The following is a 16225-nucleotide window of genomic DNA, read 5'->3' on the forward strand; positions in this document are numbered from 1 at the left end:
AATTCAGCTAATTTTATTATTCTCCTAGTGTCAAAATGTCTACAGTGAAAAAGGTGATTTGTCACACACAGGTGTAACTAATAACAATGTTCAATGTTCCATTGACATTCTTTACTTCAAGGTCCTTATGTTGTAAATTCTGTCTTACTGGTATGACTTACTGCTAAACCTAAACAGAGCAGAGGCATAATTGATGTTATTGGTTAAACCATTGTTTTTCCTGCTTGGACAAGTCAAAATATGAAAAAGCTCTGTTAGATGTGATTTACAGCAAAATTTTATCTTCTTCAAAGTGAAAAAGAACTGTACACACCACTGTGCTGTAAACTAAAATCAGTAAATGTTAAAAGATTGAATGTGAGTGCAGAACCAAAATTTAATGTTTTATCAGTTGATTATCATCCCATCTACCAGTAAAATGAATACCAATAAAATTAATTAATTAAAGTTATGAAAATAAAAGTTTGGTTGTTGGATTACCTGCATTTCAGTCAAACAACAGATAACTGTTGTATGTTCTCGACATAGAAAAAAGAGCTAACTAGGAAAATTGGAATATTTTCTTTAAAGTTCCAAAAAAGACAGGAATAACCATAAAATGACTTTACACAGTTGCAAAAGAATCCATGTTTTTGTAACCAGTTGCTGTGTTTGGAAAACATAGAAATCTGAAGTGAATCAGCGCTTTCTTTACAGAGATGTTTTGCATCAGAGGTTAGAGCTAAATGTTTTTGCATGAACTATTTTGGTGTTTAGAAGAGGGCTTGATTAGCCCGACAGTAGTTCTACTTGGAACAACTGTTCTTGAGGGGATTTTCTTGTGTTCTTTAAATTTGCATCGTAAATTGCAGTGTCTTAAAATGAAGGCTGATTTAACATTTTATAAGGATTGAATTTGTGGTACATTTAGTTTTAGGTGCAGTAGCTATGAAACATGTTTAAGAAAGGGACTGATGTGTAATTTCATTTACAGAGACACTACACAGAAACACAATGATATGAAAAATACATTTTCAAATAGATATTAATGGCAGAAAACATCAGCTTTTTAATGTTTTTTGTCTGCTATAATATAGTTTGAATGTCGTTACCATAATACAGCAATGGAAAAAAGTACACTATTAAAATATATTCTGTCAACATTTGTCAAATATTCTTTTTTTTTTTAATTTAAGGGAAAATTGTTCTGCACTTGGGAAAGATATGGCAGGTTAACCTTAAAGAACAGTGTATCAAGCTAACAACATTATGAGATAGAATAGCAGCTGCATACAGGATACTTTGCCAAATAAACAAAGAGCAATTTGTCAAAATACAAATTCTGTAGAAAACTATAGAAATTATGCCAGTTGGGAGACCACGATTTAGGGAGTGCCTCACAATAATTTTTTTTTTTTTTTTTAAATTGTTATTATTAAATATATTTTTTTGGGGACACAGAGTAAGAAAGAAAGCATTTTTAGCCATGGCTTGATGGCAGGCAAAACTGGTATGTCAGTTGATCTGCCACTTTGGTGCATACTGAAATATCTCAACAAGATGTACAGTACTGTATAAGATTTATTTAAAGACATATTTATTTCAGGATAATACTGTATACAAAAATCCAATGCAAAGGCACATTTACAAAACTGTAATTATATCTTCACTTTCTCGAATTACTAACCAGAGCTTTACAGAAGGTACAAAACAACACTACAACACAAAAAAAGAGTGGCATTATAATTTTGTACTGCTGCTTCATCTCGAAAAGCTGAGGACAATTTTTTTTTTTGTAAATGTCCTACAACTTCCTTTACTGTTCAAAGTTAAAGCAACTAACTGTAATGTTTAAATTTAACTGTGAAATTCCCATTTTATTGTTAGCATCAGGAACATTAAATAATTTTAACTCTTTTTCAGGAACGATTAGGAGAAAAAATGACAATAATTAAAGACTAAAGACAGATTCCATCATAATTCATCTTTCATGTTGGTTTCTTCTTTGTGGCTTTTACGCTCACATGTGCACGCAGCAGTGTGGTTGTCTAGCTGAGGCACCAGCTCCATGTCTGAATGTCGTGTGGGCTGTCCTGTCTGTCGCTCTGAGTACATGTGCAGCACTCTGTAGTAGTAACAATACAGTCTGCTGGGCTGCAGTAGCTCTCTAGCCACTGCCTGACCCATTCTGGCTGTGTCTTGTGCTTCAGCGTCATTCTCTTTGGCCCATTTGATTTTCTCCAAAAGGTCTGAAAGGTTTCTCTTCACAGGAATGTAGTGAGTGTCTGCCTTTAAATAGCTGTAGAAATGCTCATAATACTGTGAGTCCTGCTTAAGAACCAGACTGTTCCCGAGCATCAGATAAGGAAAACGATACGCTGCCACTGTTCCATCCACGTTCACCTGGTACTTATACTAAAAGAGAGGAAAAAGTAAAACCGGTTGTAGTATAAAAAAAGTTTATATATTATTTAATTTTGTTTATCACAGACAGGCTACTTGTGACCATAAAGGAGAAACCACATCCAAAACAGGGGAAAGCAGCAAAAATACAACATAAAATGAAATTTAAAAAAGCAATAAGCACCTCCCTCAAGTAGAAAGTTGCAGTTATTAGATGAAAATGAATTTTATAAGATTAAAATATTTATTTGATTATACATTTTCCCCACCTTAAAGAAGTCAAAGAATCCAACAAGTGGTGCTTTGCCTACATGTTTCTCCCTATCTCTGAAGAAGTACCATCCTGTGATGCCTGCGTCCAGTAGCTCAGGATTTTTCATGGACAGAGAGACCAGCTGAAGACGTTCCGCTCGACTGTCCCGGCCACGGAAAAATGCCCTCTCTGTTTTGTTAGCCCATGGAGGCCCTAGAAAAAAGGTTATCTGAATATTGCAAAACGCAGAAAATCTGAGGCACAAAGAGCTGTAAGTGACAGAATGGAAAAAAACTTAGATTTTAGAAACTTAGATATGTAAAATGGAATATTAAAATAACACTAGTTTGCCCTTCACCCAAAGGAGTGTAAAGGAATGTAGATTTAAAGGCACGAAACTGTCTGTAAGAGAATAACAATTTCAATCAAATAACTGTTATGTACTGTCATAGACGTTACATATTATTTGTCACGGTTTAACTTGTACTATAAGGACACGTTAAGCCTGGGGTAAGGGCGGCTACACATCAATTCACTCATTAGTTAATTCAAATTTATCTGTTGCCAGTTTTTTCTCACAATAGTCTGATAAGGCAAAAACAGTCAAATGCTAAACTCCACATACACAAGTGATTACTGCATATAAAGCTGTGGGAATATCAGAGAGAGATGCATGTCTAACTGTATACATCTTAAATTTTCTATATACTAAGCAGATCATCTAAGAATGTTATCGACTTATTAATTTGACTTTTATTTATTAAAATAGCCTCTTTATATTACAATTTCAATAATCCTTGTCTAATTCAATATGCAATCATAAAAGGCAACTTAAAACACATTTAAAACACGGCATGTCTCAACAAAAAACTGGTACTATACATTTTTAAAATGTACTTCCCTTTAACCCAAGACTTTATCAAGCTGCGTACATACCTAAGGTATAGACAAAAGCATGGAGTCCTGAAAACAACAGGCTGAGGCTTTAGTTTGACATTTGAGATGTAAGTAAATTTGAAGAAAGATATGATGAAACTACTTAAGGATACACACAAAAATTTAGGACTAACAGTGGATTTGTCACTGAATTGTTAAGCAAGGTCATCACACTTTCTCCTTCAAAATAGAGCACTGGGTGTAAGCACGACTGTCAGCTATACAATTTTGGACACTATGTTAATATAAATGAGAAAGTGGCCAATTCTAATCTTTCTCTAGCTTCAAAAATAAACTAATTTGTAGTATAAGCTTTAGCTTCTTTTTCAGAAACATGATCATAAAAAGACATACTCATCCAACATGGAGCCACAGTACTAAAAGGAGAAGCCCAAACAGAGGTTTAACCAAATGTTACTGTAGCAGGTAGGTTTTGGCAGTGTTGGATGTGGAAAAAGGAGCTCACTTTTGATTTCGTGGGATTTAAAATTACTTTAAATTCACAAACCCACTAAAAACCCAAAAGTGTAGCAGATCACAAATTTAAACGATTCTCACCGTGATCATTTTTTCATTTTTTCATTTTAATGGGCCCAGAACTGAACACTGTGGTGCCCCCCTCATGTATAGTTAAAATGTGAGAAGGAAGACAAATTAAATTATATCCAAATTTACACTGAGTTCCCGGTTTTCTGGGTCAAGGTCCTGGGGCTCTTTAGTTCCTGGTACAACTTGGTTGAAAAGGGGCTATAGGTAGTCATAAAACCAGTTCTAACAGATTTAAGTTTGTTTAATATCAAAAAGCATTTTTTCTTAAAATGGTGGTTCACAGTATTAAAAGCTGTTAACAAATCAATACAAAATGTTGCACCATGTTTACTTTATTCAAGAAGCTCAAAATTAATTATGATGTTCACAGCTGCAATCACAGCACAACATTTTCTGTGAAATTCTGACTGATTGTATAATATAATTGTATAATATATAAATTGACAAGTATCTTAAACAGATTGATATACTGTAAAATCCAGTGACAAATTTTTACGAAATTTGATATTACTGCTACACTGGGTCACACAATGTCTCAACAGAGAGAGAGTGTGTGTTTGTGTGTGGGTGATACCTGTATTTCCCTGGACAGAGAGCAGGTCATTGGTGACGCCTCTCATGGTCTCCAGGGTGGAGTGTGTGACCTCATATGTAGGAAGGACAATGTCCTGGGTGTCTGTAGAGCCACACCACGACAAGACTGGAACAGCATTCGACCTCCTTGTCTCCAATGGCCAGTCACCAACATTGATGTAGAACTCCACATCAGGCACCCTCATCTAAAGAAAGTTAAAAGTTCAGGAGACTGAAATCAGCAATCACACTATGCCATGTGCAGTCTCTTACAAGTACTATTAATATATTTTACCTCATGTAGTAAGTGGGGCAAAACATAAACAAACACTGGTATGGTCATTTAAAATCCCTACAGCAGAGACACAATCTTACCTTCCTTGTTAGAGAGAGCAGCATTTCATCAGAGAACATCTTGAAGTCGGTGTATTTTCCCAGAGTGTGGCGATAAAGCTGGTTGTTGATGATGGCGTAGTGAATGAGACCTCCTCTGTTAGAGAATCTGCGAGGAACTTCCTGTCTGAGGCGCTGCAGGTCAACTGTGGGAAAGGGTTTAAAGTCTGCCAGAATCTGAGGCTCTTCAGCAGGACACTGCATGACACGCTGCCATACGGAGGCATCGGGCTCAGGACAGTTACAGTACTCATGATAGACCGGACCTGAGCATTAAGAATAATACTCAAAGTTAGATGAAGGAGCTCTGCTTCAACTGTAGTCACCGGCCAAAAATTGGTGACATTTGTTCCATCTATTCTGCATGACTTCTTATTGGCATCCTCAAACTTAACAGTGCATTTTGGAGATATATATGTATAAGCTGGTGTTAAACTCCTCTTATGAGACTTGTGTACAATTAAATGTTATAGTCCTGGTTGAAATTATCAGCATCCCTGAATTTTAAGTACAGAATTTAGAATGTCTTCTGAAATAAATGCAAATTAACCAATTTTGCATAATCAGAATAACACTGCTTTCATAGGGTGAAATAAAAAAAAAAACGTCATTAAATGTACACCTGACACAATTATAGACACCTTTTTGATTCATTTAAATTAGTTCTTCAAACAAAATAAAAAACAAGTAAGACTCACCTGTGCTTAATTTTCTCTGTTCACATGACCTGAATTAACCAATGACTGATGGTTTGACTGCATAAAAAGGGGCTGATTGTTTCCAGTTTCTTTTCCACAATGGCGACGAAAAGAGAGCTGTCCGAGAGCATCAGAATTGCTATTACTGTATTATATTCCAACCTATGCTTAGAATTTTTGAACGATGTATTCTATACGGACAAGAACAACGCAATGATTTATGTGTTATTAGTTAAAATAGATTTTTGTTTGTTGATTACTGTAACTTAGATGAAGATCTGACCATATTTTAAGATATATTTATATATCAATTCAGATAATTCCAAAGGGGGCCCTTAATTTTTTTGCCAATGTAAATAAAATTAACTTATCAAGTGAACTTGTGACTGTGTTTCTTAATGCATGACACAAAACAGACCTTGCATGATGTAGGGTGACTTGGCAATAGCAGCATCTTGGTGGAGAACTTCAATCTTCAGACCCCTCTGCGCTGTGCCGTAGAGCCGGTATCTCACCAGGAAGGACCCATCTCCTCTGTCCAGAGGTGGAGGGACGTGGATACGGATGTGCTCTTTCTTGTCCAGGGAGGTTATCTGCACTTTAAATGTGTCTTTACCTAAACAGCATACGCAAAGAGCGTTTCAGTGACACCTATGACTTATTTTCATCTTGCTGCAGGGCTTATTGAATCGCAACCCCTTCCATTAAATTTTGTACAAGGCACTTATCCCTGATACACGTAAGTGAGTTAGGGTTATTGTACTATTTTGACATGTTCTTGTCGATGATAACAGGAACAAACTACTGTTAAATGTAGCAACGTCTGTTGATAATATTTGATAATATCAGAAGCATGTTTCCAAATCAGTCACCGTAAAAATGATGCAATAGGAATTTAGTTAGCTGTTTTGGCCAGAAGCTGCTCTACTAGCCTTTGGTGATGCTATGCTTAACATAATGACATTTTGACCAGATACTATGTATTAATTTACCTGGAGACAAAGTCAGGTTTACTCCCTCTGAACTGACCGCCTGAATAAAGAAGTAGCGGACTGGTAAAACCGTCTCGGGTTTCAGCCCTAGACCCCAGATGAGACATTTCTCTGGACTGATTCTTTCACATTCAGAAGCCGCGACGTTTATGCTAATAAATACTACTAAAATTATAAACTTACAAAGTAAACCAATCTGAAAAGGCTTGACTAAGTCTGCGCTACGCTCACACACCATATTCATCCAAATGCTAATTGCTTTACGTCACAACTTACTAAATATTGACTGTAAAGTTTTTATAGAAGCTTCTACGCCGACATGTTGGTGAAGAGAAACACGCCCATTATCCGGTGATACCTTGTTGGGATGTAGGAAATGTTGGTTGCGTATTTTGAACGCCCCACCACCCACATTAAATTGTGTACAGCGTCGACAAAAAACAATCATTTAAGTTCTACTTAATCATTTGTTGTGGAAAAACCCTACCTGACAAAATACTACAACTAAAAAAGCAAAAGAAAAATTAAGTAGCGTTCCATAAAAGTCTCATGTTTAGCTCGTTTAAAGAGGTGTGGTTTTCCTTTGGCGTTATTGGTCTTATGACAATTTAGCAAGGACAGCAAGATTAATTAGTTAGTGTATTATAATTATAAGTATACATTACATATTACGTTTACGTTTTGAAATCTTGGCCTAGTATCGTAGTACATTGCTGTTGCCGGATATTTATACTGTTCATTTTATGTGCCGTTCTATTTGGGTGGCCCATAGGTTATAGAATGGATTTTGGAGAGGTAAAATCACAGAAAACACACCAGCTGTAGAACTACAATACATTTGATTTAGGCTAAACGTACTGTATGTATTAAATTTTGTTTTCTTTTTACATCTTCACTTTTTTATTTTATAAAAAATATATTTGGCCTCAAAATCAGTTTGATTTTAAAAGTGAATGTTGCCTTTTTAAAAAGGTAATACAATAGGCAGTTTGATACATAAAATAAAAGTACACCCAAATCCCTAGGAATTTTCATAGCAATGTTACTGGATAATTTTGATGGCAATTGGCTGTTCTTAAAACTTAAATGACAAAAGCAGTGTTATCAGCACCAGACATACATAGTACACTTCTTTGTAATTTTGGATTGTAGTTTACAGTCAACAGTACTCATACAGTGATTTGTGGATTTGTGATGAATCGGAACACTAGTAAGAAAAGGTGTTTTCTGTTTTATGTCCCAGCTTGTCCAGATTTGGCAGACAGGCATCCTGTATCATTGGTGGAGGACTGCACAGGATAATAAGGAAATTGGTGGATGGAGCAGGGAGGTGGTCCTTGAACATGTCATAGGACAAAATGCTGAACTGTAGCTCCAGTCTCGTGGACAACACAAAAGAGACAGTTAAATCAGAGAAACTGATTTTCAACAATTTGCTCCTAATAAGCTCACTTCTCTGACACAGCTGTCTGCCATATTTACATCCAGAAATGTGAAAATGGGTAAAAGTGGAAAGGGTAAAACTGCTACATTTATGGTTTATTCACCAGAGAAATCTGTCTAGGATATATGCCCCCTGTCACAGCAGAGGGAAGCTCATTGGTGAAAGATGAGCAGAAGCAAAAGCTGCTCTCTTCTTCTCAGCAATAGTAGATAGGACATTCAAAGAGTCAAGACTATCTGTAATGGCATTATCTGCTTAATTTTTAATCTCCAGGGAAGATGAAGATTCCATCTGCTAGTATCATTGAAGCCATTAATAACAAGAAACACGAAGAGATTTGTTCAATTTGTGCTTTCATCCACAGATTGTCATCGCTCCGTCCAAGGCAACCAAATAATGACAACGGTAATGAAGAGCAAGTACCCCTCTTCAATTGAATAATGATCAAGGGCTGATGTGTTTCTTTTCTGTGTGAAAATAATGAAGATGCAGCAAGAAAGAATGCAAGTGCTGTTCAAGGCCTTCACAACAGAGATTATGCAACATTATTATGTTTATTAATTTCTGATCACTTTCAGGATTATGCAAATGAAGACAAGACTTTTTGCTAAAACACTGTAACACCTTGTTGGAGCTATCTCCCTTCTCAGCTTGCAAGGATTTTCCTCCAGATTAGGAGTCTTTGTTTTGTTTCTCCCTTTGAATATTCAACAGTGAGAGGAGAGAACTGGGCTTTAAGATTGATTCAGCTTCGTACAGCCTCGCACTGCACTAATAATCACATATATATCCTGTATGGCAACATGACAAAATTAGTCATGGAAAATATTTTCACCAGATCACACATTATGAGAAGTAAGCATGTCTCACTGTATAATTTTTGAAATGATTTCAACGAGTTAATTAGACAGTTTGAAACTACAAAGCTAGAAATTAAATTTGAGAATGGTTAAGATGATATTTTGTAATCATGTATCATGTAGCAAATATAAGGATCCGCTTTGTGTAATTATATCTCAGAAGACAAATTTACAAGTTCGGTCACATACTTTGCTCAGTAAAGGTGAAGCAGTTATAAACATGGACATTTACACAGATCTGAACTGAACTGTGACACCTTAAGAGAATTAGACTGCAATGTTTTTTTTAACAATTCAGCAATTCAAAAACAATCTCTCAATAGGATGAGATTGCTTCACCTATATCCCATACAAATCCTTGTGTTTTGAGAAATGTCCTTCAAGTGCAAATTTCTTGATGCTGGTGCAGCTAGCTTGATGCTATTCTTGATACTGGTCCAAGTTCTGTCCTGACACAGATTGAAAAGAAAATCTGGAAACAAGCGGAACTATACTGGCAACAATTGTATTTATATATTTTGTTCAATTGAAGATTGAAACTAACATAATTATAAATATAAGGATTATTTTTATTACTTGGATGAAAATCCTTTGCAGTCAATGACTGCCTTAAGTCTGAAACCCACGGACATCACCAAATGCTGAGTTTCCTCCCTTGAGATGCTTTGTCAGGCCTGTACTGCAGCTGCCTTCAGTTGCTGTTTGTTTGGGGGTCTTTCTGCCCTCAGTTTTGTCTTTAGTAAGTGAAAACATGCCCATGCCATTACATTTTCTCCATCATGTTTGACAGATGATGAAGTATGCTTTGGATCATGAGCCGTTCCTTTACTTCTCCATACTCTTCTCTTCCCATCATTCTGTTCGAGTTAATCTTGGTTTAATCTTTAATCTTGGTTTAAGAATCTCGTTCCTGAACTGGGCAGGCTTTTTTAGATGTTTTCTGACAAAGTGTAATCTGGCCTTTGTGTTACCAGTGGTTTGCACCTTGCTGTAAACCCTCTGTATTTAAATTCATGAAGGCAGCTCTTGATTGTAGACTTTGACAGTGATAACTACCTCCTCCAGAGTGTTCTTGACCTGGCTAGATGTTGTGAAGAGTTTTCCTCACCTAGGAAAGATCTTGTGATCATCCACTTTAGTTGTTTCTGTGGCCTTCCAGGCCTTTTGGTGTTGCTGAGCTTGCCAGTGCATTCCTACTCTTTAAGAATGTACCAAATTGTTGTTTTGTCCACTCCTAAAGTACCTATCTGTCTAATAGATTTTGGGGTTTTTTTTTCAGCCTAATGATGGCCTCCTTCATTTGCATCAGCACCTCTTTGGACTGCATATTGAGAGTTCCCATGAAAAGCACCAAAAGCAAATTCAACACTTGGAATCATCTCCAGACCTTTTAGCTGCTTAAATTGTTATTAAATAATGAGGGAACAGGGCACACCTGGCCATTACACTGACTGTCAGTCAATTATTCAATTACTTTTGAGCCTCTGAAATTGAGGGACTATATATAAATATTCTGTAATTTCTGAACGGTTGATGCAATATTTTTGTTTAACCTTTCGAAATAAAGCTGAAAGTCTACACTTCAATTAAATCTTGATGGCTTTACTTCCAATTCATTGTAGTGGTGTACAGAGGCAAAATTATGAAAACTGTGTCACTGTCCAAATACTTTCACACCTAACTTTATGTTGTACCACAGTGAAATATTCTGGTGACAGAAAGTAAATACAGTGCAAATGCATGAAGTGCAAATCTACATAAATGTACTGTATACAAATACATAGAGTGCATTTACTGTTCTTTCTTTTCTTTTTTCTTTTCACAAACCATACCATTTCCCTTATACATCAGCAGTCCATTTGGCTCCTCTGAAGTCAATGGCACCTCCAGTAGCCATGTTGTCCAGGTACTGAGACATCTCACCTCCCTCTGGAAAAGAAGGATGACAGTACACCTGGAAAAAGTTACAAAAAGAACATAACAGTCTTGGTGATTTCTAAAATATCAGCTCTACAAGATATTAAAATAATGTCTTACCAATAGTTTTTTGCTAACTCACCAATAGTTTTGTGTCCTATCAGTAATGTTAATTACCTTTACCACAAGGTCAACATATCCCTGGTCCTCATCATTGGAGACTGGAGTGTAGGCTCTGACCACCAGACTGCTGTTCACCTTGGCTGACAGGTACACATGCTGACCTGGGGAAAATGTTCATGGGGGAAAAAGTACAGGAGAAATATGAGAACTGTGTTGTGATGGCAGTAAGCTGTATTTGAACTCTTTTAACTCCACAGTGTTCTTTTGAAGTACGTATGTTTTACTGCAGTTTTTGACTTTTTAATGTTCCTAACCTAATACATTGTCCCTAAATGTCCCCAATCCTTTTATGTGTTGCAGTTCAGTTACTGTAACAGAGTCGCACACTCAGAAGAAGAACAGACAGCTAAAAAACGGATTTTGTATTCTCATTTATTGCCACATTCCAAGATACTTTGAAATAAAGTTCCAGAAAGACAAACAGTCAGTAGGTGAAAGGCCAGAGGTGTCAGAGCTTCATAAGAAGAACTAAGTTATACTGTACAACTGCTGTTTTGATATACTGTAAGTGTACAGATGGTCACTTTTCACAGAGATACTTCGGAAAGTCCTAAAGGACTGGCTGAAAATCCTTCTAGATACAAAGAATTTTATCTAACAAAATAAGAGAGAACATAACAAACAAAACAAGAGACAAGAAGAAGAGACAAGAAAATAAAGAAAAAAATTAAGAGAAGAGAGGAGTGCTCTAGTACCTCCTGGTAGTCCTAGGATATGAGCTCCAGATGGAATGCCAAACAGAAATGTTTTCGTGTCATGACTGATTTCCTGTACAAAGGACAAACACACAAGTTAAATAGCACATACAGTACCATTCTTGCAAGTTTGCACTTACTGTCTTTATGTTTTTTAAAGGGTAATTTTGGCTTAATTACAAGAAAATATTTCTTTCCTCATCGGCAACAGTTTTTATAGGTACTATTTTTTTTCCAGATTAACTGTAATTTTTTCTAGAGAGAGAGATTTGGATTTTTTTCTTTCAGAAAGGCTATAAAACATTCAGAATTTCCAAATAATAGCTTCAGAACAGTTACGTGGTAGATGGGTGATTAGTATTTCTTGCTTGTTGTTAGTTTGTAAATCAGTAACAAAATGAAGTGTGTTTTCTGAAAAGAGTACTCCCCGCTTTAAGCATTGCAATCCTATAACATCGTCAGTCACGGTGGATAGTTTAAAACTATAATGATCAAAATTGATGCAGCAGAGCCAGAGATATATGCTTTTTTATTCTCCACTTTCTTCTTCCCTGTCAAAACCTACATGACCCACAACACAACTTGTCTGACTGTTCAATAAGGGATTCAGGTGTGTTATGGTAGTAGCCTTGAGCCTCTAACCTCAAGAAGAGATTAGGAGCAGGTTACAGATATCTGGTAAGCTCACTTTCTAATTCCACACCCAAAGATTTCATTTTCCAAACTTGTGGTCCCAAATGACAATGAGTCAAGTGACATCACTTGAGGCATATTATCAGACTTCCTGCAGCGCCCTCTGGAGCCACAAATGGTTTTATACGACTTTTCTGACATATGCATAGTATACCCCAAGACCTATAAATAGACTTTGACCTGTAAAAATGGTGTAAATTCCCTTTTAAGAAATAATTTATATAATTTTAATTAGTGTGTACACTTAGAGAGTATTGGCTTTATCAATGCCATGTGGGAGTGAAACTTTTCCAGTTATTAGTTGCAAACACAAACTGGAAACAAACTAGAGTATGAATGTGAGGGCAAATCGCATTTTCCGCAGCCAGTTATTGTTCCTCTCTGTGTTGCATTCATAAGACAGCAGTTAAATATTGTGTAAAATGAAATTAAGTTGTTATCAGTTTTAAATGTGAGTGTGACCACATTAATGAAGTAAATAAAGCATACAGAGAGCACAGTGGACATCTAAATCTTTGCTAAGTGCATGAGTTTTGTATGCAACCTACCAGTTTGTCTATACGGTGAAGTGAATATTTGGCCATAGGGTCGTACAGACTCACAAGTAGCTCCTTTTCTCCTGCAGAGCCTCGCAGGAAGAAGTACAGCATTGTCACTACCACAACAGAAATAGCCTCCATGAGTGGGATAATTTGCAAGACAAAGATCACGTAGGACACTTGCGCATCCTAAATCCAAAACTAACTGATAGGTTCTAGTTTTGTACAAAAGAAATGGTTTCTCATCACTGTGCTCTAATCATTTTGCCATTTTAACATGCATTATGAGTGACTGGAACTACACTACAGTTAAATAACAAAGCAGAGCAATTAAATAAAATCTCTGGGTCTGAGTAAGATCGAGCAGTTCTTCAAGGAATGTAGCAACTTTCAGGTATGGAAAAAGATAAATAAATAGGAATAATGAAAAGGGAAAATGTGAAAGTCCATTCTCACCAGGTTCTAGTCCATAGTTTTAAGTGTGTCGGAGCCTCCTCATGCAGCCCGAGAGACCAGAGTCTGCATAGAGTTAGGGTAATGATAGCCGTCTCGCTCTGTGTGTCTCTCTCTCTCTTGAACACACACTCACACACACACACAAACACACACAAACAGTAAAGGGCCTTCAAAGGGGCATGGCTTCTCGCTACGGAAAGGTGACACAAAGCCCAAAGCAACAATAGGAAGATAGATCTTATCATGTCACTACATAGTACATAGTACAGAGGAGGTGTACAGGCAGTGAGGAGCAGAGCCTTGAAATCACACCACAGGGATAGGGGAGGAGAGACAGACACACCAAGATTACATAAACTCTACAGCTGTTGAGACCCTCTGGAAGAGAAAATATTTTATTCATTACAGATAGGAAATGACAAGTCCTGGTATTGAAGCTAATGAAACGTACAGTACAATTCATTTGTAAACAATTTGCATTTTAATAAAATACATAGTAGAAAAGTCTGGCGTCAAGTAAATAAATAACAGTTCTGAGAAAAGCAGAGGACTGTTTGCTCTTAGAGACTTGCAGACATTTCTGAACAATGTCTGAGTGAAGGCAAAGTTATAAAAACTGCCATTAAAAAAAAAAAATCGCTGAAAAGTTCAGATGTACCTGTAAATAATATATGCATTAAAAATTATCATTTGAATTTGGCCTATATCTGTTTTAGGCTTAAATGGCCTATAAAAGATAAAGTAAAATGTGCTCTGTATAAATGATATAAGCACATACAGAAATGAAAAAGACACAATAACACAATACAGCATCTCTCATAATGTAAAAATTATCATAAGCATATTTCTTAACAGTTTTTGAGAGGAGGAGTGGAAAAGGAAGTATTCAGATTCTTTACTTAAGTAAAAATAGTAAAACCACACTGTAAAAATACTGTTACTTAAGCACATAAGTATTATTATTGAGGTGCACATAAAGTATCAAGAGTAAAAGTACTTAATACAGAAAAATGGACCATTTGACTATTTAACTGTTATATATTTTATCATATTTTATCATTAGATTGTTCATAAAACTCTAAAGAAATGAAGACTAATGTAATATACAAACACTATACATCCACTTTTTCTGCAGACCTCCCACATGATGAGGACAGACCTGGTGTAGAGGGTCAGTGGGGCATTTTGGAGAAGTCACCAAGATCATCTGACAGCTAATCGGCTACACATAATATCATATGAGTGGGGTTTGTTAAATCTTTGGATTCTCTTAGGCCTCTCTTGTGTTTTAATGTGTTGACTTAAGGTTTGTAGTTTTGGAAAGAGGGCAGTGACAAGAGTTCTGAGTCAGCAAGACACTGAGAATTTGGTTGCTGCAGTGTATCTGTAGTGATAAACTGTGTAAATGGCTGTTACTCAACAGCATCCAGTGGTAAGCATATGGCTAAGTCAGCTCCCTAAGTGAATTACAGTTAAAATAAAGAAAAGAAAATCTTTCTTTGCCCCCCCTACTAGTTCTGTCAATTAGGGTAGTTTGTCTTTTTTGTTTTAATACAGATATCGTTTCTCTTTTCTCTCCTATCTTTATCGCAGTGTTTTCTGAGAAACAAGTAATAAATATTGAAGTGTGAGTGTCTGTGTGTGTGTGTGTGTGTGTATGTGTTCTTGTATGGAGTATGTGTGTGTATGTGTGTGTTTGTTAATGAATGTAATCAGTGGCAGCTGTGGCTCAGGTGGTAGAGCGGGTCATTCATGCCTCCCTCAGGATGAATTGTAATGGCTTTTGTGTTCCCCTGACTTTTCATGTAGAGCCACCATCAGGTCAAATGTTTAATTTATCCAACACTTTGGTGTATGACCAAATACTTACAAAACAAATGATATTCCCATCAGCCTCAGCTGTACGTTGTGTTTAGTGCTAATCAGCATATGTTAGCACGCTAACTTGCTTCATTAAAATATTTAACATGTTCAACTTTATACCTGCTAAACATCAGCGCATGAGCATTGTCATTGTGACCATTGTAATATGATGACTTTAGCATTTAGCTCAAAGCACCGCTATGCCTACGTACAGCTTCAAAGACTAGCATTGCTTAAGTTTCTTGGTTTGTTTTTTTCCTCCTAAACACAAATATCTAGTTATATTTTTCTTTGTACTAAATCATTATTTTGGGGGCTTCCTTTTTTCAAGTTAGCTGAGTTACTCCACAAGCTTTTCACGTATTTATCCCCTAGCAACGGCAGAAGTTTTACTCAAGTACTGTACTGTAGTTTTGAGTTACTTGTATTTTACTTGAGTACTTTACTTGAGTATTTCCATTTCATGCTACTTTATACTTTTGCCCCACTACATTTCAGAGTTAAATCTTGTACTCTTTTCCCCACTACACTTAAAGTATTTGACAGCATTTGCCACTAGTTACTTTACAAATGAAAATTTTATACACAAAACACACAATGAGATAGTAAAAGAATGATACACCATTATAGATTAAATTGCCCAAGAGTATATAAATAGTTAAAAATGAGCTCAGTCTTATCCAACTACAATATTAAAATGCATATCAAAATACATGTACCACATTCACTTTGGGATTACTGAACTGTTTTATCTGCATAAAGAGAACAGCATGAGTCAGACATGTGGCAGAAGCTGGGA

The 16225-nt window shown here is 36.3% G+C and overlaps 2 protein-coding genes across 4 annotated transcripts; both read right to left on the reverse strand.

The window, feature by feature from the left end:
- Window positions 1–1559: 1559 nt before the first annotated feature.
- Window positions 1560–7124, reverse strand: poglut3 (protein O-glucosyltransferase 3). Of its 2 annotated transcripts, none has more exons than XM_040134128.1 (6): window positions 6777–7124; window positions 6203–6400; window positions 5069–5232; window positions 4695–4899; window positions 2652–2848; window positions 1560–2394 (listed from the first exon to the last, which is right to left on the reverse strand). In XM_040134128.1, exons 1-6 carry the CDS (start codon window positions 7018–7020, stop codon window positions 1954–1956), a joined length of 1449 nt encoding a protein of 482 aa, XP_039990062.1. In that variant the 5' UTR covers window positions 7021–7124; the 3' UTR covers window positions 1560–1953. The 2 variants fall into 2 exon arrangements, with proteins under 2 accessions (XP_039990062.1, XP_039990061.1); XM_040134127.1 differs by having other exon boundaries at window positions 5069–5352.
- A 3639-nt stretch (window positions 7125–10763) lies between these two features.
- On the reverse strand, window positions 10764–13680 carry LOC120793487 (NADH-cytochrome b5 reductase 2). 2 transcript variants are annotated; one of them, XM_040133612.1, is made up of 5 exons: window positions 13564–13680; window positions 13117–13223; window positions 11876–11948; window positions 11175–11281; window positions 10764–11009 (listed from the first exon to the last, which is right to left on the reverse strand). In XM_040133612.1, exons 2-5 carry the CDS (start codon window positions 13216–13218, stop codon window positions 10872–10874), a joined length of 420 nt encoding a protein of 139 aa, XP_039989546.1. In that variant the 5' UTR covers window positions 13219–13223; window positions 13564–13680; the 3' UTR covers window positions 10764–10871. The 2 variants fall into 2 exon arrangements, with proteins under 2 accessions (XP_039989546.1, XP_039989547.1); XM_040133613.1 differs by having other exon boundaries at window positions 10764–11034.
- Between the last annotated feature and the right edge of the window lie 2545 nt (window positions 13681–16225).

The sequence above is a fragment of the Xiphias gladius genome, chromosome 8 (assembly GCF_016859285.1).
Source record: "Xiphias gladius isolate SHS-SW01 ecotype Sanya breed wild chromosome 8, ASM1685928v1, whole genome shotgun sequence".
NCBI classification, from domain to species: Eukaryota; Metazoa; Chordata; class Actinopteri; order Istiophoriformes; family Xiphiidae; genus Xiphias; species Xiphias gladius.

Excerpts from the sequence above, each read along its gene's own strand:
- poglut3 (XM_040134127.1), bottom strand. The coding sequence starts at position 7,020 with ATGAATATGGTGTGTGAGCGTAGCGCAGACTTAGTCAAGCCTTTTCAG. Across the intron at positions 6,401-6,776 it reads AAACCTGACTTTGTCTCCAG|GTAAAGACACATTTAAAGTG; the intron begins GTAAATTAATAC and ends TATGCTGTTTAG. Across the intron at positions 5,353-6,202 it reads GTCACCCTACATCATGCAAG|GTCCGGTCTATCATGAGTAC; the intron begins GTCTGTTTTGTG and ends CTTAATGCTCAG.
- LOC120793487 (XM_040133612.1), bottom strand. The coding sequence starts at position 13,218 with ATGCTGTACTTCTTCCTGCGAGGCTCTGCAGGAGAAAAGGAGCTACTT. Across the intron at positions 11,949-13,116 it reads TTCACCGTATAGACAAACTG|GAAATCAGTCATGACACGAA; the intron begins GTAGGTTGCATA and ends TCCTTTGTACAG. Across the intron at positions 11,010-11,174 it reads ATGTTGACCTTGTGGTAAAG|AGGGAGGTGAGATGTCTCAG; the intron begins GTAATTAACATT and ends CTTCTTTTCCAG.